At 29.0% G+C, this 23,572-nt stretch overlaps 2 protein-coding genes across 4 annotated transcripts; one reads left to right on the forward strand and one right to left on the reverse strand.

Moving 5' to 3' along the window:
• Window positions 1-2,467: 2,467 nt before the first annotated feature.
• Window positions 2,468-8,905, reverse strand: LOC111035829 (protein disulfide-isomerase). 2 transcript variants are annotated; one of them, XM_022317614.1, is made up of 10 exons: window positions 8,789-8,905; window positions 8,337-8,520; window positions 5,843-6,040; window positions 5,470-5,738; window positions 5,171-5,404; window positions 4,905-5,105; window positions 4,674-4,844; window positions 4,476-4,607; window positions 4,232-4,321; window positions 2,468-3,616 (listed from the first exon to the last, which is right to left on the reverse strand). In XM_022317614.1, exons 2-10 carry the CDS (start codon window positions 8,503-8,505, stop codon window positions 3,563-3,565), a joined length of 1,518 nt encoding a protein of 505 aa, XP_022173306.1. In that variant the 5' UTR covers window positions 8,506-8,520; window positions 8,789-8,905; the 3' UTR covers window positions 2,468-3,562. The 2 variants fall into 2 exon arrangements, with proteins under 2 accessions (XP_022173306.1, XP_022173305.1); XM_022317613.1 differs by having other exon boundaries at window positions 8,711-8,827.
• LOC111035830 (methyltransferase-like protein 22) lies at window positions 8,461-21,973 on the forward strand. Of its 2 annotated transcripts, XM_022317615.1 has the most exons (8): window positions 9,047-9,184; window positions 9,254-9,353; window positions 12,072-12,239; window positions 19,187-19,309; window positions 19,424-19,612; window positions 20,429-20,599; window positions 21,446-21,545; window positions 21,676-21,973. In XM_022317615.1, the coding sequence occupies exons 3-8, from the start codon at window positions 12,143-12,145 to the stop codon at window positions 21,860-21,862; spliced, it is 867 nt and encodes a 288-aa protein (XP_022173307.1). In that variant the 5' UTR covers window positions 9,047-9,184; window positions 9,254-9,353; window positions 12,072-12,142; the 3' UTR covers window positions 21,863-21,973. The 2 variants fall into 2 exon arrangements, with proteins under 2 accessions (XP_022173308.1, XP_022173307.1); XM_022317616.1 differs by lacking the exons at window positions 9,047-9,184; window positions 9,254-9,353 and adding an exon at window positions 8,461-8,574.
• Window positions 21,974-23,572: the final 1,599 nt, after the last annotated feature.

A 23,572-nucleotide genomic window follows, 5' to 3' on the forward strand; every position in this document is an offset into this window, starting at 1 on the left:
TATGTAAATTAGGCGGTAAATTTATTTCAGCCTATGGGCGGCAAAAACCTTAATCAGACCCTGGTTTCAGTAACGAGTAACGCACGTTAAGTTACTATCCAACACTGCTTACTGAATTGTCACATCATTCACATCGTGATTGTTGGACCTGAAACATAAGCCCAAGATGGTATTTTTACCAAATAGCGATGTGAATAAGGAAATAAATACCCAAGCCAGTTTGGCAGTTTCTTTCGGTTTTAGATCGTAAATGCATTGTTTATGCATACATATAAATATACAATATATATATATATATATTATGTCATACGCCCATATGGATATACATAAAATATTAATAATTTATCTGTGGCACGCGGGCACCACATCACTTGCTACGTCTGAGCCGCCGATCCGTACTCAAGTCCTAAATAATAATATTATATCCCTTAAGTGGCACGTCACCGCACATAAATAACTATAACGGCAGTATCGCCGAGACTGAAAACAATGCTGTGCAGGCGAGAAACGAAAAAATATCGTTCCACTCTTCAATTAAATTTTAATGTATTGTGCATTTGTGTGTCCTTACTCCTCGCTACTCCTTATGTCTTCCCCGTCTGTTGCTGTACAGTGTACGTCCATAATACACAATACGACTTATGGGTATATTATAATAATACCTACTCGCGGGCGCGTTACCGTCGACTTCAATCACACGCACACTATACACTAACGATATTATGTATAATATTAATATGGCCGATCGTAGGACAGGACACAGGTACATTACAATGCGTAGAATACTGCGAGTTGTAGGCGTCTTTTTTCCCGCCCCGTTATCATCGGCACACGGCGTTAAAATATCCTTGTAATGTGCCTTTAAGACGACTTCGAGTTATTATTGATCTCTACGGGAGGTAGGCATCCGCTGTATTATGCACATGCTCCCAAAGCTTAGATGCAGGCGGCAAGAACAGAAGACTGTACATTGGAAAACAACCGGTCGATTGCGTTAAAAGAACCAATATAACCCAACCGCCCAGAAGAAGGCCGTAGCTAGAAAAATATTTAGGGGGGTTAGAGTATATATGTTATATTATAATATAATAAAATATGAAAATATAATTTAAATTAAATTGATCATTATTTAAAAAATAATTAAATCTTATTTCAAAAAAGATTTCGGGAGGTGGTCGAACCCTAACCCCCCCCTGGCTACGGCCTTGGCCCAGAACTTCTGACTAGTTATAAACTTAAACTTATACTAATTACAGAATTTGTAAACTACCGGAAATCCATGAAAATTGAAAATGGACATAAAGGGGGAGTTAATATAGTTGAAGTACAGAATAGATGAAATCTGTTATTCATCTGTTCCGTGGTTTGAGTGTTTTGACGCATACACAGTCCGGAAAACATAATTATCGTACCTACTTTACACATAATTAATAAGACACAACATTCTGGCAAAAGTCATTGAATTTAAAATAGTGTACAGGGTGATTCACCGAGTATGATCACCCTCATTTTTCGTCAACATTTCCAAAAAAATCATTCACTGCATAATTTACAGTAAAAAAAGAAGTGTTTTCATTTGAAAAACAGAAGTTTGTATCTTCACAGTCCTTAAGTACCTAGTACAAAAAGTCTGAGCTTAAAAATTCTATAACCAGAATTTAAATTTCTGCTTGTTTAAGAAAAAAGCATTGTGAGCGTGCATTGTGAATCACTCTGTATACTTTAATGTTTTTTTGTCGGTCCCAGTATTCAGTCAAAACTTTAAGTAGTTATTACTGAATACTTAGAAACAGCGTTTACCTGGTAATTAAAAAACATTAGTTCAATATTATCGAAACGTTTTGTACATGGACTTCTTAAGGAAAGCATTTTACTTCAGGCTATCAAATTTAAAACACACGTTGCTATTTGAAAATCGAGAGTGGATTAATCAATATTAAGAGGACGCCACACCCGCGTGTGTTGTGTCCGTCTAAGAAACGTACAACAGTGCAAAAACTGCTTTGCGTGAAATAGAACCACTCAAGCTGCAGTCCAAAATAAGCAACTAAATTATCATACTATCACGGGGAGAACATCAACTGTGCAACACACCGTTTTATTTTTTTCGAAATCACAAGTACAAAAAAAGTTATTTAAGTTTGAAATAATATGTACTATACTATTTTTCAAATTAATTAACAATTTCTGAAATAGCTAGGGTTCCTGACTGAGGAAACTTGAAATTTTAAACATATGAAAACAAAGTGTTGACAATATTTGTATGTGCATTGTTCTGAGATTCAAGGGGATACCTCAAGAATTCGATATACAATTGCACTTAATTAGTTTAAATGTGACATAAATTCACTTAACATTTTAGGACTTTAATATAAAAAGCCTGTTCCAAATGGAAAACACCAGAAAGGAACGGTTCAGGGTGACAGTATAATAGTAAAAAATTGGTTTAAAAAAAACATATTCTCAATATTATCTATTAAATTTATAACTCATATAGAATATAGACATTACAATGTAGGACTACATAAATACTTGAAGAACTTCTTATCATAACATAATCAATAATGTACCTGAAGTAATTATAAGGTTATTATTATAATTTAAAAAATTAAATCTTATATTTAAAGTTTTTGATGATATATCATATATTTTCATATTAACATTTCTCAGTTAAAAATTATAATATAATATACATTTTTGCACTTGGCATTATAGACTATCATCAGAAAACAATTTGGTAAAACGTCATCACGTGTAGCAATTATACACTGATTAAAAATAACTAAATTAAACTCAAATGCTATTATTTTATCACATGTTGGTACTACTGTCTTTAAAAGTGTGTCTTAAGACCTTTCAACCATCATAGCACAGATAATCATAATAAACTCAAAATAAATTATAAAGCATTTATTTTAAAATAACTACAATAAGATAACATTTTAACAAACCAAATGAAGTAAAAATATGAATTTTTGTGATGTTAAAACATTATGATAAAATAAAAATACACCCATGCTTGTTTTAATACATAACAAATGTAAAAAAAATATATAATATGATGATTTGTATCAAAGTATGAATAAAACCTATGGCTAAACTTTACCATTAAAATTAATTTCAGAAATCGATGTTATTATTAGTATATAAAATTAGTAAAAAGATCTATAAATTAAATTACTCATGAGTAATTGTGGTTTAATAAATAAATGTTTTTAACTATAACTTAAAATAATGATTCACGAATTAATTAAAAATATCAATATTAATTTTATTATTTTTATTTTACTTACCAAGGAAAAATCATAGACATTGATTTAAAATAAAATATGGTTCTTAAGAAGTCCATCTCAGAACCATCTATGACAGTCTTGAGAAAGGGTACATTATGAAAATTAAACTTAAATTGAATTTCTTACAATAGTAATAATACCAATTGTATAGTTTAAATAATGTAAATACAACCAAAATTAGCTATATGTACAAAATTGGGTGTGCTGAAGTTTTTCACAAGTAAGACGGGGAAAAAAAAAAATAATAAAAATATCATTACAATTAATATCTACAATTCATCTTTAGGCTTCTCACGTTCTTCTTCTTCTTCTTCTTCCTCACTCTGTAAAATAACATTAATTAATTAACTTATGATTACTATTTAGGTTGCTAATTTATTTAAGCAAGGACTCAACAGACAGTAGGCCTGTAATTATTAGCCTAAACATATTTTATATGCAATTAAAATATGAATTTATAAATATCTATTATTGTAGTATTGTGCAGTCTGCTAACCAATATTCAATTGGGAATTTCTAAGAAGGTTTGTTTGTGCGTTTTTTTAAAAATATTTGTTATATGTTTCACGGGCTGTTGCAGGGATCACAGAATGGAGATTTTTTTTTTTTAATTGCTATTCAACAAATAATGAAGAAGTATACAAATACACAGACTTGTACATGACTTTTGAAGACTTCAAACCAGGCTAGGACAGTTTCATATAAAGTGTTGAATGGACAATGCTAAAAGATTTTGGAATCCCAGAAGAGTAGGTCAAAATTATAGAAATGTGTAATACCGTAAAGTCCAGTTTCAAGGGGAGTTTCACAGCATTTTGAGGTGTTTTTCAGTTATATAGTTTTAAATCAAAATTTTAATGTCATCAAAAGTAGAAAAGAGAATATACATAGTGAGATGAGTGGCTATGAATTTTTTGTAACAATAAAATGTTAGTTACCGTTGTGCTAGAAGAACTTTCTTGTTTACCATCAGCTTCGATAAACTTAATGATTGCTTCTAATGTTCTGTCTCCATTATATTCAATGGCCTAAAAAATATAACTAGTTAATAAAGTCATTCAAAGAAGATTACACTATAACACATTAAAATGTTTACAATGCGAATAAATAAAAGAAGAAAAAGTTAGAAAAATTAAATGTTGTTTGATTTGCAATACAAATAATAAAATGTATTTAACATACTTTTGGACTATCTCCCTTTGGATAGAATGTTAATGTAGGGAAGCTGGAAATTTTGGTATGCTCAAGTTCATTAACTGTAGCATCCATTTTCGCAATGACAATATCATCTTTATCAGCGAAATATTCTCCAACCTAAAATATAAATTAATACAAAATTAAAACTTTGTTAAAGTAAAAAAACAGATTGTATTTAATTACTTTGTCAAAAATTGGTGCAAGCTGTTTGCAGTGTCCGCACCATGGGGCATAAAATTCTACAAGTACATTCTTAGTTGAATCTAAAGCTACACTATCAAAGTTGGTTGCAGTCAAAGTCCAGACTGGAGTTTTGTTCCAATCTTCGGGTAATTCTTCAGAGAGCAAATGTTGCTAAAAATAAATGCTGTGTTAAAAATAATGTCCAATAACTAATAAGTAGCCATCACCTACCTTCACTTTTCCTTCAACAAAATCGGAGACGAATTTCCTCACATTCTCTCCAGTTAATTCGGGAGATTCTGGTTTAAATTTGGTCATATCGTCTTCAAGTTTAATTGCCCTCATGCTTGGTACTTCATTCTTTTTCATTCCAAAGAACTCCAAAATCCTTTGATGTTCTTCTTCGTCAGCATCAATAGTAACAATAACAATCTACAGAAATACAATTTGATCAGATTTATTAAATCTCAATTTATTTAAAATATGATTTAATTTACTTTTCCTCTGAAGTCAAGTGCAACAGGCTTAATGTCATCAATGAATTTTTCAAAATGTCCTTCTTTTTTAGATAAGAAGAGCAACAAATGACTCTTAATCTGACCACCAAATATTTTTTGAGCAGTATCTTGGTTGAACTCTATAATGGGAGGCAACGAATGAACAAAAATAAATTTCTTGATGTCTTCAACATTGGCAATATCTTTGTCGAATGGAACTTTCTTTTCGTCAAACTAAAACCAAAACCAAAATATAAAGTTAATACTCAAATAAGATAAAATACAATGCTAATGCTTACATCTTTATATAAAACAAATGTATCTTTGTGTTCTAAACTAGAGAATTTAGAATAATCTGATACAAGACCAAATGGATGATCATCAACAGAATCTGCCAGTTCCGAAAATAATTTTGCTGCCTCTGACTCTAAATTTTCGAAATAACCAACAATAGCAACATTTTTTCCCTCAATGAATGATTGTAACTCTTCTTCTGATTGCAAAGCTTTTGCAGCTGGACCAGATTTTTTCAATACCCATTGAACGATTTCATCTTTAGTTCGGCCACCTACGGTGTTATAATACAAAATAATTATAATTATTATAAAACAAAAATTTCATAAATACTTTTAAAATAATAGTTCTAATCAGAAAATGAATTATCTATTGTACCTGAGTAGTCAATTGGTTTTCCATTTTTAAAGAACTTCAAAGTTGGATACCCACGGATTCCAAACTGTTCGGCTAAGTCACTCTCAATAGTGGCATCTACTTTGCCCAATTTAACTGATAATTCATTTTGGGTTAAATGTTGGGCCGCATTTGCGTATTCTGGTGCTAATTGTTTGCAGTGACCACACCATGGTGCATCTACAAAATGTATACAAAACAACAAAAATTATAACATATAGAAATAAAACTTCAACAATACATCACAAACTCGAAATTTATTATGCATACTACAGAAATATAAGGGAATTTTTTAGTACCAAGTGATTTTTTTTATTTTAAGGAGATTCTATAGTAGGGAGACTCTAATAAATAATATACAGGATACAACTATGACTAGGTTATACGCATCTTAAAGGGAGTTTTACTGTATTTAATTTTCATAGTTCTTATGCTTTTAAGATCTAAATCCACAGCTTACAAATACACTTACGCTTTAAATAATGACTAGGCAGTAACTGTAGTTACAATTTCCATTGATTTCATAGAAAACCAAATATTTCTTTGTTATTGGTTAAACATTTAATGAAAACAATATTATACATATCTCTAGATATGGGATCTAATATAAATCTTTATCATGTATCATGCCCAGATATTTAAATATATAGGTAAATAATTATGGAATAATTGTAATATAGGATTATACCTAGTTATATAAATGAAGACAAATATTTTATATCTAAATAAATTTAAAAAATATGTTGTACTGTACAAACATTAATAAATAATAACAATTATGATTATGTGCAACTATTCAAAAGGAAGTGGAAGATAACAAAAAAAGATAACAAATTTAAATAAAAAACTTTCACGATAGCTAGAATTTTCAAGTAAACATAAGAAATATTTTATTCTAAACATACAAATTAGTCTAGTTAAATTAAGATATAACATGACTCATTACTTTTTACATTGTATGTATAAATAAGATAATCACCACAAAGCAGTAAAATACATTTATTTTGTATGGATGTAAGAATGTATGATGTTGTATGTATTCAACATTAGTTATCGGTTATCTATTTTAAAAGACCAATAACCTAGGTAAAAAAATTTAATTTTCAAAAGAAATAGTAATAACATTATACTTTATTTAAACATTATTTAAACAAATAAACGTTTAAAAATACTATATTTTTATTTTTGTTACAATAAACAGGTAGGTAATTGAGAAATTTTAAGCTTTAAACTAAAATAAAGTAAGATATATATTATTAGGGTACAATTTATAGTGAAATAATTGGTAACATATCTCAAACCCCATAATACTACATAATTGAAAATTCATTTTGTCTAAAAAAAATGTTTCTTCATTTAACCAGTTGTTTTAAATTAGTTTGTAAAATTCGACCAAGCAAAACATATGGTTTTAATCATTTAAATTATAATTAACATCAATATAATTATTAATTATAATGAATTAAGTGATAAACCTATAACTAATAAGAAATAATGTTAGGTATATTAAAGTTTTGATAACACCATTTTATAATTAATATTGCTTAGTATACGTTATATCAGTTGATTTAATCTATTTAGACTATCATATTCAAGAAATGGTTTTATTGGATGAAAAAATAATAAATATAACCATTCATTTAATAGTCATTTAAATAGTAAGCTTCAGAGTTTGTTTTTATTTATAAACCAACACATAATTTAAAAAAAAGATAGTGATTAAAGTACAATAGTACATAATTCATTTGCTATTGTAAGTTGTGATCATTTTAAAAAATTTTCAATTTTGAAAAGGTCACTTAATTAAAAATAATATCAATAAAAGCCTGGATAATAATATTAACTTTAAATTTCATAATAGGTCAATTCACTCTGATATCAAACTAATAGCACACTATTGAAACTGGTGAACAAAAATTTTTTTTGTTCTACGTATGCAAGACTGAAACAACACATGTAGGTGTGACTTCCTCATAAGCACAAAAGTGTTATGTACGAGTAGGCAAAATAATTCACACAATGGTCATCTGTTCGCCTTTGGGTAAAAAAGTGAAAAGATACCTAATATCCAATTAGGAATTAAAAAAAGAAACACTAGGTACCTACTTAATTTTTTATTAATCAACAAATCATTCAAATTTATATTCCTTATGTTTTATTTCGAATCATACATAATAGTTATTAAGAATAACTTACCTGTAATAGGTACCTAATTTTGAATTGCTAACTCCTTTTTAGTAAAAAAAATATAATTGTTATTGTGCACTATATTAGGTACAGGTAAAATTTAAAAAAGACAAAACCATGAAGTCAACCCTCTCCCCCCACCCAAAATAATACGGTGCTTAATCAACGGGAAAACCTCAGACCTCAGTGTCTGCAGTTCGTAAATCATGGGTCATTGTGACGTTTTCTAACCTTTAAAACAAAACAAAGTTTCTGCGTTTGTAAACGCAACAAAGATACGTTTACTCACAGAATTTGACGAGCAGGTATTCGGACGACGAGACAATACTTTGGAAATTGTCTTTGGTCAACACAAGCACGCCCTCGTCTGACTCGACGGCCACCTGTTCCTGGACACCGGCGTCGGCGATCGCCGAGTTAACCAACAGGAACGCTGCGAACGCTACGTGAAGGATCATGTCGTCGATTCGATTCTACAAACACGAAAAAACAAAAAGAAACACGTCATAAGGAAAACAACGTAAAAGGTGAGTAGGTGGTTAGGCGGTAATTATTACTATGCTGTAAGGTAACGACGACACAACTATAGACGTTGAGATCGACCTACAATACGACGGTCATTGACGACACGGCGTTCGTGGTCGACGGAATTTTGGTACTTACCGGCGAGTGCTGGATTGTAGTGATGATTCGACGTGGATACGTAAAATTTGAAAACTGAAAACCAAAAGAGAAACTAACCTGATCTGTCGGGTATTACCAATCAGGGGGGAACAACGACGACCGCTGCTACGTTGGTTGTGCGAATAGTGACGAGAAAATGTGCGGTGCTGTTCGCCGCTGATAAAATGTTGATGATGTAAACAAAATGACTCTGTACTGGCTCGTGGTGCCCGATCATTGGTCCGCGGGCGCAGTGTACACGCGCACACATTTTCGAGCCAATAATAATTGTTGTGTACGTCGTCCGCGTTTTCTCTCTCTCACTCTCGCGCTGCTGCTTGGCAGTCGATGCTCTTATCTCGTTTCACTGTTTCATATACGACAAAAACAAAATAATTTTGTTAATAATTTTTGATAATTTCATTAATTTTTCACGTACAATGAATGTTCGAGTCGAAAGAATAAAAATACAAGGTATTAAGGTGCCACTACCCATTACCCACATCATGTTCATGTAATTTTCTTGATTTACTACATTTTTAGTTTCATCAATACTCAACTATCCAAGCATCGGAGATCTCAATATGGGCTGGTTGTAACTGCCAACTGGACACTGGTAGCAACTGGTAGTGTGGTACTCGTGGTAGGTATTACTGGCACGGCGCTGGCACTATAATATTATCGTGTACTCGGCACTCTTGATTCCTGGATATCACGATTTTCGTGATTACCAAAAGACTATTTTAGACTTTGTGCACTGATTTCTGTTAGTGCTGTATCCCTCCGTAACACGATTTAAGACATATATTTAAGTGTACTATATAACACCGATACGTATTTCGTATTTTCTTATTTAAAATCGTTGTGACTACATATTATTATGACGCACTTAACGTCTATGCAAGTACTGAAATGCAATGTATTGTTAAATCTATGCTCAAATGAAACAATGTCACATGCGTGATGTTTCAGTGTTAGCAATACAATTTAGGTTACGTCCAACCCGTTCAACATTCAGCGATTCAGACTCTTGTCGTAGTAGGAAGATGGGGACATCGGTGACCGGCATAATTTAAATATTGCAGCTCACCTACCGTATTACTATACGAATAACGGATTACCGGCTATAATTTATCCCAGAAAATATTTAAAGAAATTTTGTCTCACAGTCTGCAGTGAAAAAAAATTGGTGCTTTCTGATTTAAGAAAATGTCCTTATATCGTTTGACCCGTAAAATGGTAGGAAATACAATTTTTTGAAAATTCGTTGGGTAACCAAAAGCAAAATCGATTTTGCTTGAAAATTCTGTTTATTCTTATTTCTTTTTTGTTTTTCCTGACATTTTTGAAAACTAGGTACTGACAATTTTCAATTTGACCCCTCGAATATACCAGCAACTAGATTCACTTTCATTTTAAAAAAGTTACTGCAGTAATGGAGTTAAAAATCAAAGCGTTATTTTGACTACCTACCTACTTTTCGAAGTACATAGATACAAAAAATTTAAAAACATACATTATTGTAAAATAAATATATTCATCTCCAAAATGGCCAGTAGTTTTCAAAAGCGTTGAAAAAAACCGCAATTTTTAAGCAAACCCAGTTTTTGACAGATTTAATTTAATTATTTTATTTTATATCTCCACCGAATGTATATAAGACCATATTTTCCAGTGCATTATTAGCTTTTTCATATACCTAGCATTGGAAAATTGAATATACAATTTCTTATAAACTTTTCTACTTCCCTACTACACACTGTAGCGGTGGCGGTAGCGGTAAATGAGTCTGGACACAATTTATAATCACCACAATGACGGCTGCACCGCCAAAACTTTACGGCCACCACTGATACAAAAAAAAAAAATTCAGGAAAGTAACGTTAATTATTATTTTTTTGAGCGTTTGAATTTATAACTTTTACGACATTGGAAATTTACTCTTAAATTACAATTTCTGAATAATAGAATTTTATTATTTTGTTTTAATTCAAAAACAAATAACCGTAGATATAGATACTTAAAATATTTCTCAAAATATTTATAATATCATTTTTTATATGTACGTGATTACATTTTTAAAATATTTTTACTTCTTTTTGAGCAATTTACAGGAATAAGAACATTTTTATTTTTTTATTAATGTACTTAGTTAAATATTTTTTTGTCTGGTCATTAAGCTTGCAAATTCAATCAAGTTTCCTCGTTCTGTACAGACATAGTAGTACAAAAATATTAATGATTTATATACACGAATTTTTTCGCAAGGATTTAAAATTGAAATACATCAAAACCACAACAATTGAAAATGAAGTATTTTGTAGTTGAAAATTTTTAAAATGTCCAATTTAAAATTTAAAACAAAGTTTCCCATGAGTAGTTTGTAACCAAAAAAAAAAAATATAAGCCCATAGCCAAGGTTTATCGAGTTCAAAGTTGGATGAAATTAGATATTTAAACAAAGAATAACAATTTGAATTATTTTATTGTAATTAAAATATATTATTTCTAGCCTTCTAGGTACTTGAAACTTTTAAAGTATATGTCATCATTATATTTTATGCACACAAAAAAATTGTCGAATACAATGTTTTCATTGAAACTGTATACTATACTAATATAGTAAAATAAATTACTTTAATATCAATAATTGCATAAATTCATAAATATATTTATATAGTGTAAAATATTAAAGATATATAGGCTGACACTCTGACAGACCTCCATTTTTCGTATACAAAGATTTTATGTCATTAAATTCAAATTTAACACATCCATTACAGTGAACTATACGACGCATATATATAATGATTACGTACAATACCAGCTAGTATACCAAATCGCCCATTCTTTTCAAAGTGACTCTCTGTGCAGATGAGACTTACTGAATACTAAACTTTTGTGACGCTCATGATAGCTATGTGTAATGAGGGTATGGTCCCCACTGTATATTTTGAATTTTGATTTTCTATGACTCTAGGCCCCGTAACTTAATTAAGCCCTAATTACTCCCAAGCTCTGCAATATTCCCTGCATGATCCCATTTGTTTTCTATAAGCGTATAGTAAAAGAAACACAGCAATTATGTAAGGTATACGTAATACGTTTATAAATATACTCTATTAACTTGACAATACTGGTTACTTAAACATAAAATACTTATTGAGGCGTGAGGACAATAAACAAATGTATAGTAGGTATAATAAAGTTGGCCGAGTTTGTTGGCTATAATAATCATATCACAAACCCTGAGCGTATTTTTTTTTTGGCATACGTTTAATGTTTAATAGAATCCTGGCTATTCTTATTTGCTTATTTAAATGTATGAACATTAATTACATTTTATATTATATTCTTTTAGATATGAGAGTGTTATAACATATTTGTACAAATATTTCATATCAAATAATTTAATTTGACAAAATAAAAAACATGGAAACTACAAGTACTTCAACAAATACTTTACAGTCGGAACTATTTCAAGAATTGAACGAGGAACATGAATCTGGTGATACTCATGATATCAGAAGTAAGTTTTTTTAAGCATATTAAGTAATAACTAATTTATAGACCATAGGTACTTCTAACAGTGTAAATGGGTAAATTTAATCAGCTTCTTAAATCATCTTATGATTTCAATCTATAAGTGTATAGTAGCTAATATAGTGCCTAGTAGGTATGTTTTTTTCATTTTGAATTGTAGATAAAACTAGATTAGGCACACACAATATTACAATATATAGAAAATTTGAAATCCATCTATAATATTTTTGTAATATATGTAATATGTATACCAGTATACCATCCAACTTCTGTCCAACTGTTTAAATAAAATTAATTCAGCAATACTTAAAAATTATAAATTTTACATGCATGCATACATTTTAGATAGGTACATATCTAGTTTGGCTAGAGGTTTTATAGCTACACCTGTTATATTAATTGTATCGGATTGTATCTTAAATCCACCTGTGCTAAATATATAAAGTAGATGATAAATTATTACATGTCAACTGTTTTTTTTTCCCGAAATTTGATAAAATAACTAATTTAAATACTTTATTATGTATTAATGTGTAATATACATTGTTATAATACACACATCATTATCACTATAATATACAAATTCAGAACCACAGACATAGTCTGGGGAGGGGGGGGGGGGGGGTAAGACCGTTCAAACTACTTCAAACTTCTTCCCTTTAAAAATGTACAATGTTATGTAGGTCAATATTTTTGGCTACATAGATATTCATATCTATACTCTTTTTTTAAGTAAATTAAATAAATATAATTTATAGACCTGGGGCTTTACAATCCACACACCTATTATTAATATATAGGTATAATAAATTGTTGTATCAACCAGTATTAAAAAAAATATATAGTGTAAGTTTCTTAATAATTATGTAGCTACTCGTAAAACTGTATATGTTTACGCACGACAAATACTTAAATAGATATGGATGTAAACAGTTCAAACACGGCAAATTTATACTAAACTTTAATGCAAGTGTGCTACAACATATTTTGTGTAAATTTTTACTTTATAGCATATTCTGTTCAACCTAACCCCCTCCCCTACCCGAAATTTTAAGAAAATTAAAAATTATTTCTATGGTCTATTCAAATACAATTTATATAGACGCACAGGAATTGAAACATAAAATAAAACATAGTTAACCTGTAGACCCTAGTTAAACCAACGCTGTGTAAATACATTATTAGATCCCCTCTCCCCCCCCCCCCCCAAAAAAAAAAAGAAAAATCCAGGCTACGCCATTGAAATTTTAAAGTACCTACCTATACTACCTAGACATAATCATTATTTAATATACGCAATAAGGAAAGGACTAAAGACCGTAAATATTATACTAATTAATAATTATAGTAATTAGTAATAGGGAAGCTATATAAGACCACCAGGCACCGGTCACCGACAACACTTCAACCCTCCTAATTGTTGTATATTAAATACTTAATATTATTGTGTATCATAATTGGCTAAAAATACTGTATTAATAAATTACTATCCTATATAAATTATAGTAAGTTGTTTAATAAGTACTTGTAATATAGTTATCTAAAAAAAAAATGTATGAAAAAACAGGAATTTTCACAAGTTTTTATTAATCAATTTGGTTTTTTTGTGGTAATTATGAAATTAATAACTAGAAATTCGCACCTAATATTTAGAATTTATTTTACATTGATATTAGCATTTACTACATAATATTATGATAATATAACTTTAAAAAATATTTTGTCTTTTTGTGTTATAATGACTCATTTAGATATTTGAAATTTTCAACTTTTTTAGTTTTTTTGTCGATTTATATGAGAACATTGTGTTAGAGTAAAAAAGCTTGACAATTTAATACAAAGTTACTCACAGTTGTTCAGACCCCAATTAAAAAATATCAAAAACACAATCACGATTTTTTTTTTTTAAAGCGTTTAAAATGTTTACGAAATGTTTTAAAATACTCAAAATAATATCTCGCATGTCCAACGATTTGAGACATTGAATTCAAATATTGTACATATCCATTACAGTGGCCTACTCAATGACGACGAGGTAAACTTGACATCAACCAGGACCTAGTTCCCAATTTTTTAATGCTAACTCAATTTGTAAACTGTGATTTTAAGCATTTAAACATACTTATAGTGTAGATCTTGACTCTAAACCAACTTTTCTTTATAAATAAGGTAACTATGATGCAAGTAGTTGTGGTGTATTGAAATTATCATCTACAATCTACATGATAATCATTAATCTAACCCCTTTATTAAAATGAATGAAATGTGTTAAACTTATTTTGGTTTGTAATATTATTTTTTTATGATCGAAATATTTTGTAAGAATTAAGTAAATGTAACTTGTCTCGTCCATAATATATAGCAGGTACCTTGTATACAAAAGGTGGTTCGTCAATTCGGAAAATGTTTTCCGATAATAATATGGCGTAACTATATAGCTAACACAAACATGACCTCATTTATTTGCAGGCATCATACAACGTATCTTGAATCGCTTATAAAGTCGAAAGTGCTAGAAGAGTACGATTTAAACATTTACAAAAAAATAATAAGTGTCTAATTATAGAACATTACTAATATTTTGAAGTAAAAACTTTGTATAGGAACTATACCAAACTATGACTATCGGCTATATTATGTATTTAAGATATTCATAAATACTATTTAATTATATAAAGAAAAAAAACATTATTTGAAGGTAATAGGGTTTATTAATATTCGTGCTCTCTAGATAATGTTTAATAATTATTAAATATAAAAATATAAAAATAATTTGAACTTGGTTTTCATGTCTATTGTCAACTTGAAATTTAAAAAAAATTTTCGTTTACAAATCAAATTTTTACTACCTAAAAAGATGGATCTTTAATAATTAAACACAAAATCAAACATTTTGTTTAAAATTGTTAAAAATTATCCCCTAACTTTCAATATTGGGGGAGGGGGAGTGCAGGGTATCTTTTAGCCACCCTATTTTTCATGTACCATAATATAGCTCTGGCTTAAGGTACAAAATCCAAGAAATTGCTCTGGTAGGTAAATTAATGGTCCGAAGTTATCATTAATTTCATAATAAAAATAAATTTGGTCGTATGTAAATGACATAATAAAACATATTGCTTACAAGAGGGTAGTGGAGATCTCCACTTATTTAAACTAGCTTTTTTTCTCTAACTTTCAGCTTTGCTAATTTGTCAGTTATTGTACTGTTTACTAATTATGATTTAATTGTTACACATACAACATACTTTCTCAGCTGCTTACTTAACTTCTAATTACTATTGTCTATTATACTATTATAATTGGTGCTAAATATATTTAAAAATCCTGTATAAAATATTATAATATTATAACTATAATTTTACACTCAAATTAGCCTAGTGAAAAAATCTATTTGTGTTGGCACCCCTATTTAAAACCTGAAACTGCAGTGCCCCTGGATAAAAATAGAATAGGTACTTATTATATTTTATAATTTACTATAAATTATCTGGATGACAAAATTGTTTTTAGATAGGTACCTAACTATTACTTACAATTGTATACGTATACTTATGCACAGTCATATACAGTTTAACGGAATTAAATGTGTTCAGTATTGACCTCCTTTCCCAAACCAGTAATGCTTATACAGTTAGGTATATACATAATACACATGACATATTGGCATATGTGTCTGCGCGGTGTGAGGCGCATCTGCACATTTATATTTTTTACATTAATATTGTAATAGATATTGATGATTAATACAAATTTAACATCGGATACAATTGCTAATTTTCAAAAAGAATGAAACACGCCGATGTACATAGGTAGCTTGGAAAATTATAAAAACTATTTAAATATAGTAGTTAGGTGATATAGGTAGGTATAGACGGTATATAGTTAGTTCATACACGGTGACACTCATTCTAAGATATAGATATTATACGATGGAATACCAGTGGTGTTTTTAAGGGGGTAATGCGAGGGTGAAAGGGCCCCCTTTGAGACATGGTTGTAGGTAAATATTAAAAAATATAATTTACGGCAATTTTATTAACAGTAAATATTACAAACTTAAAAATACCTTTAACAAGAATAATATGGATAAGTACTCTTGGACAGTCTTCGGTAAGAGGAAAATAATTCTTTTTTTTTTGTGCAATGGTACTAACTTTGCACCCCCCCCCCCCTCCTCCGCCTACTTTCATCCATCATAAATTGTATATGAATACCGTAATCAATCTTATAATAATTCCCGTATATAACCTTAGGGGATAATAATTGTATTGCACTCATTTTGCGGGCATTTAAAAATTGCGCCCACTGCTGCAATGAACTGGTATCTAGTAAAAACTAAAAAAACAAACTATATTATTATATAGTAATTTTCATCCGGCATTTTTAGATTTCTAAACTGGGTAGTGGGTACCTATATAATGATTCGCGCCTCAAATAGTTTCTAAATATAACCTTGAATTGTTCAATATCTATTACAAAAATTGTTTTACATTAATTGTTTGTGTATGCAGCGTACAAAAGTCAAATTAGTATTGCTATACAATATTTAATCATGAATAAAATGATATTATCGATATCAATGATGTCACATAGTTAAACGTAATATTTTAGTGTAGTTGTTCGTGTAACACCAATGGAATTATATAAAAATTATGCCACATAATAGTGATACATAGGAAATAATTTAATATAGGTACAGTGGAGTCTCAATAACTCGATTTTAACAACGATTTAACAAAATAATAAAAAACATTTTTGTCTACTCCTTTAAAGTCAATTAAAAAAATTAACTAACTTAACCTCAGGGGGAATAAAAAAGAATTGAGTCGACGAGTTTTTCGAGTTACATTAACTACAATAAGGTTCGAGTATTGCGACCTGAATGTATTATTATTATTATTATTAAATTTATAGATAGTATAAAAAAATTTTAAAATAACCTAATAAAGCCATATAATAGGTATCTATATTTTTTATAAAAAAATTTAATTAATTCTTCGTGGTATCCTCTAGGCTCTAAATAATGCTAAATGGCTATCATAAAAATAATATTTTAGGTACAAAATAAACCTCTTAAGTTAAGTGTTTACTACACGGAAATTAATAAGTACCTCGAAATGAATTTGGCACAAATTAGTAATCATACTACATACTATTAATTATGTAGGAAATGTAAAATAATTAAAGTATAATATTACACCACTGCATCAGTCATCACAGTATAATCAAACATTATATTGAATTGTCGAAGTAACAAATGTAACGCGTGGTCGATGGTTTACCTATTGACTAAATTATTTATACAAATTTGTATACAACACATTGACACCTTTACATACATCTGGCGATGTCCCAGTTCATGTTCACCCAATTTACTGAAACCCGGTTTGTAAATTTGTATAATCATACTATTTTTACTTAAAACTTAACATTCATACCTAACTTAAATTCATTTTAATACTGTATATACCTATTCTGTTCACTATTGACTAAATTGTTAATATACTCATCACTCATCAGTCATCATCAGTTGCGCAACTAGGGGAGTGAACCTCTCTCTCCTTAGCTGATGTCATATCTAGTATTTATTTTTTAAAGACTCCCCGACATCGTCATAAAAATGTAATGATATCTTATATGATGATAAATAATTCTGTTTATTAAGCGAAACTATACGTATTGTGTACACTGTATATGTATACTCAGGAAATAGGAACAGAAAAAACGTACCTATTTAAATATCTTTTTTGACTCCCCCCCACCCCCCTCTGGAATAAATCCAGGTCATCCAGTAAATACTGGTCATCATGATTCATGATTAGATAATAAGTTCACAAATTACGATTATATTATTATTTTATATTATATGTCGATTACATATTATTTTTACTATCCCTAATCCAAAAAGTCTTCGGCAAATCAGACATTTTTTAAAAATTCATTAAAAATATTTTCTTTTACGGAAATTTATAGGTGTCACCGAACCGTCATGAGACATGACCCTACATCGTTGCATGCATTATTCGTAGCATTAGATTAAACATAATTTTATTTATAAAAAAATTAGTGCTCAGACTCAGAAATTGACTCATTTTATGGCTACTAGTTGGTCGTTAAAAGATAAATTTATAGACACAATTTTGATATCCTTCCTCTATCATGATGGTCTGCCGGATCAGGGGACGCATATCTATGACTATATATGCTGTGTCGTGATTTAGTGGTTATATAATATGGAATAAGCACAAAATATGTACAATTGGTTTTAAATAATACTTTAATGAGTATATATAATATATAGATTTATAATGATATTTGAGATATAAATTATATAATGACATTTAATTTCAGTGTATAAAGTTGTAAAATAATTCAAATCACTCTATGGCGCGTATACCTATCGGTATACGCAACTAAAATATATAGAATGTACGCTATTGTATAATTGTAATTTCCGTTTATAATTCTGAAGTATACAGAAATTTTGGTATCATTGCACTGCCATTGTAGTGCTGACTATGCTGTAAATCGTTTGTAACCGTAAATACAAAACTTGGAGCACGCACGGAAGTAGTACCGGTAAACAATACCTATACTATACGTAATTATTGTTAATTATGGGTATTTTAACATTATTTTTCGGAGATCTGAGTAGGTATAATGCTTTAATATAGTTAAATAATGAGTACAAATTTGTAAAACAACAATAATTATAAACAGTTATCATGCTGTTACACCATAAACAAAAGCGAAAAGTATAAGTTTCGACGGAAACCAGATCGGAGCAAATATTTCTCAAATAGTGGTGTTCGGCTAGTATTTGTCACAAAATAGAATAGAACCTACATATTATTATATACAACGTGACTTACATATAAATGTAACCAGTGACGATTACTTTTTTTTTTTATAAATAAACATGTGTTGTAGGTGTTAGGAGCACGTTCAAATTTAAATGTCAACCAAAAAAGCCTCGTCCAGAACAATTATCCGTAGATGAAGATGGTGATCTAGTAGTTCGGAGAAGTCCGCTCGCCAAAGGCATTATAATAGGTAATTATAATAAAGATGCCATTAACATAATATAATTTTAATAATATACATGAAAAACGCGATTCAAAATAATAACGAACAGCTAATGTTTGACTTTGACATATTGTATTATAGAACATATAAATCGAACTTCATTAAATATGGTCGGTATGCAAGTGTGGCGGAGCGCGTTATTAATGGGTGACTTTATCTTGGAAAATAGAGATATTTTTACCAACGATCAAATTGTATTGGAACTCGGCTCTGGAGTAGGATTGACTGGTATCGTAGCTGCCATGTATTGCAAAGAAGTCATTTTTACAGGTAAATCTGTTTATTACTATTGATAAATTATTATTTGTTATAATTTTAAAAAAAAATACAATAAACTAGTTAAGTTCAAACATGAACCAGTAACCTATGTATCTAAAAAAAACTATAAAGGGACAAAGAAGGAATAAAGACGGAACTTGATTTGAAGTTAGGTATGTACTATACGTATACTCACATTTCTCCAGATTTAGGTTTAATGATGTGTCTTTTATTTATGAAATTTTAAATGGCGTCATTAATTGTGCCGAAAATCCGAAATATTAGAAGAAATAGGTTGTTTCCAATTTTTTACATCGGATCTAAGATTACTTTTTATGAGTCATTTCACACACAATCTTATAGTTTTAATGAACCTAAAAGTCGAATGCTTCGGGTTTGTAATAGGTCAAAACATTGATAATTTTGACTTTAATTACGATTGTAAATCTAAACTTCGACGTTGATATTCAAATTTTAAATAATAAGTAATAATTAATTGTTCACAAATGGGTGTAAACATTTAGTCATTATCTTCATATTTAAAAATATTGTTAATTCTATTAAATTAATAGTTGTATTTTTTTTTAAATAGCTATTGTATAATTGAATAGTTGTCAATATAACCTCTTACTGTAATTTACACTATTTTGTATAAGGACTACGTCAGTTTAATTATTATAAATAAATAAATAATGTAAGTAATATACTTTAAATTTATATCATAATTCATAGGTAACTCTCTAAGCACACTGCACAATATTTTGCTCTTGCGAGTCTCAATAAATAAATATAACTAAATATTTGTGATTTAATTGGATTTTTTTTTAGATATGAACAACAAAGAAATATTGTCAATGATTGAAAAAAACATAAACTTGAATAAAGACTTAATCGTCAGTCGAACGACAGTTATGCCGTTGAATTTCAACGAACCTGAATTATTGTCTGATGCACTATGTGAGAAGTTAAGAAATACACAGATTATAATAGCTGCCGATGGTTCGTTAAAATTTATATACTATTGACATTGCAAAGTGATAAAATTAAAAATTCAATATATTATATGATAAATATTATTAAGACCTGCTAATAATGAATAATGATCATAATTAACCCACAGTGTGAATAAGTGTGAATATAGTGTGATCATGATTTAAGATAACACTAAGTATTTCAAGGGATGTGCTTTCTTATTATTGCTTTTATTATTCCACAATCATTTTTATGAGCGTCTGAAGTTAGAATTTTAGCAAAATTTACGAATTATTTTGAGTTGAAAATTCATAAAAATTATTCTTTTAATAGCTAAAAATTCAAAATTTAAAATCCCTAGTTGCTTCAATGCACTTGCTCACCTTTTTAAAATTGAACTTTCATTAGATTTTGCACGAAATCGTATCTCACTCTCAATCACTCAAATTTTTAGAAAAACTTTCTAAGTCAGCTTTTTAAAAATAATTATTTAATTTCAAGAGAGGTGCATTTGAAAAATAATTTGTTTTACTGCGCTTGAGCGAATAAAAATATATAAAACAAATATGAATTTTCCCAAAAAAGTGTAATATTTCTGTCAAGGAACATTATTTTAATAGAAAATAGTACTTGTGGACCAATAACATGAGCTAACTCAGTGGGGTCCATTTTATACATTATATTTTTATCTATAAAATGTAAATAAATACAAATAAATATTAAGTCCTTTGTACAATTAAAAATCTCAAATCAAATTAAAATGTTATTGGTTGTAATATTTATACTTAAGAACCTTAAACCGTGATCACACTTTTTATAGTAATAGGGTACATTATAATATATTTAAATACACTATACAATTTTTTTTTACAGTGATTTACGATAATTACATAACTGAACAATTTGTTAATACCCTAAAAAAATTAATGTCAATACCTCCAAGGAAAACAGCATATATAGGAATGGAAAAAAGGTACTTAATATATATAAATGCATTTATAACGTACCCATAATACTGCCTATTATAGTTATTAATTCCATATTGTACGACTTATATGTTACCATACATTACTACTAAATTACTTCATTATTTCTATCATCAGGTATGTATTTAGTTCAGTCGATTTGGAAGTTTGCGCTCCATGTTACGAATACTTCAGTGATTTGCTATCACAAAATAACAATTGGTGTCAAGTGCAACTATTAGATTGCAATTTTTCACAATACTTCCAATATAACAAGGCCAAAGAACTAGTAATATTCAAATTAACCGCCAATCATTCCATGTAAAAATAAAATGGACGTTAACATTGAGTATTGCCTGTTTGGGTAAGGCTTACTTATTAATGTAATTGAAATATTATTTAAATGAATAAACATTAATCAAATGTTTTACAATAATTTATTTTCAAACTTTTTCTTTTAAGCTTTATCAAATTTAAAATCTATCCACAACAGAAAAAAAATGGTGGAGGGATTTGAGTGTTTGAGAATGCCTAGCGAATCGGGCTATTTTTTATGTGCATTCAAAGGATTTAAGGATGTATTATAATATAAAATCTACGAAATACCTATGATTCGCACGCCTATGGTCGTACGTTTAATCTTTATAATATATTATATTAAACATTCGACTTATTAATATATATGGGCCATATACGATGTACACAAATTAAAATTAAATTCTTACCGACGTATTCCCAAAATGTAAAACACAATTTATTTAATTTTAAATTTTTCAATACGTCATAATGATTGAAAAGTACTCAAATATTCTACATGCTTTGTATTATCGCTATTTTAATTTCTAACTGCCAACAATGCAATTAATAATAAATATTTAAAAAATTCATATTATTTTTTTGATATAATTATATCAAAAAATCTTTAAATAATTTGAATTGCTTTCTTTCTTCTTCCCATTAAAATAATTAACCATCAGTAAAAAGGCTGTATGTTGCAATATTTCTCTCCCTCTTAAATACTGAGTAGGCTTATAAAGGTCATTAACCTAACCTATCGGGTCTAAATAAAACAGTGAAAATGTTTTCAATCTTGAAAAATATTACAATTTAACATAAATGCTTGACACCCCGAAGAGAGCACTATAAATGTCATACACCAAAAACCTTTTAGTGTCTAATGCCGATACAATAAATAATTTAATCTGTTCAATTTAATGTTGTTATATAAATATTTATATACTTGTGCAAAACGTTTGTAGTTGAAATATTGGGTGGTTGCTTTTGCATAACTGCATAAGCTATCATTTCAACACGAATACTTGTCGACAAAGTTATTACTTATTATTAATACCTTAAGTCCTTATCTTCTTAAAAGTATTTGATTTCTCAACTATTACGAATTAAATATGAGTTATGACCGAACGCCAGTGTTGCTGCTGTATGTAACCTGTGTTAAAACTCTATTTGGCCATTTATTTTCCGTCGAACAGATTTTATGTACCTTTACACTATAACATATAATATATTACATAGGTACCAACTGGCCCGGATTGAACCGGTGAGCTACTGAGAAAATCTCGGTGGGCCGCATAAAAATAATGCATTGTGTTAAAATATTTGTACATATACCTACATCTAATTATATAAATATATATTATCTAAAAGCAAATCAAATTTTAAAAACATAGTCATAATAATAAATTAATTAAAAATAATGGCCATATTACTCATACTAAGGTCATGATGATCGATGAGTATAAAATGAAATGTGTACAAATTGCATACATCTAGTTCTAAACTTACATTTAGAGTTTTTTTTAATAATATAGCTGAAGTACGAGTATACTATAAATAACTTAATTTAATGTATTAGATAATTTGTAAAAATTTGCTTTAGAGAAACAATTATGAATTATAAAGCACACATACTAAATGAAAGATCTTAAGAAAAATGTTGTCAAATTGGCCGACACTTCGTTAGGGCCGGTGGTAATTTAAAACTCGGTGGGCCGAAAAGTCTCAATCCGGCGCTGGG

This window comes from Myzus persicae, unplaced genomic scaffold (assembly GCF_001856785.1).
Source record: "Myzus persicae strain clone G006 unplaced genomic scaffold, MPER_G0061.0, whole genome shotgun sequence".
In the NCBI taxonomy this organism is placed as follows: domain Eukaryota; kingdom Metazoa; phylum Arthropoda; class Insecta; order Hemiptera; family Aphididae; genus Myzus; species Myzus persicae.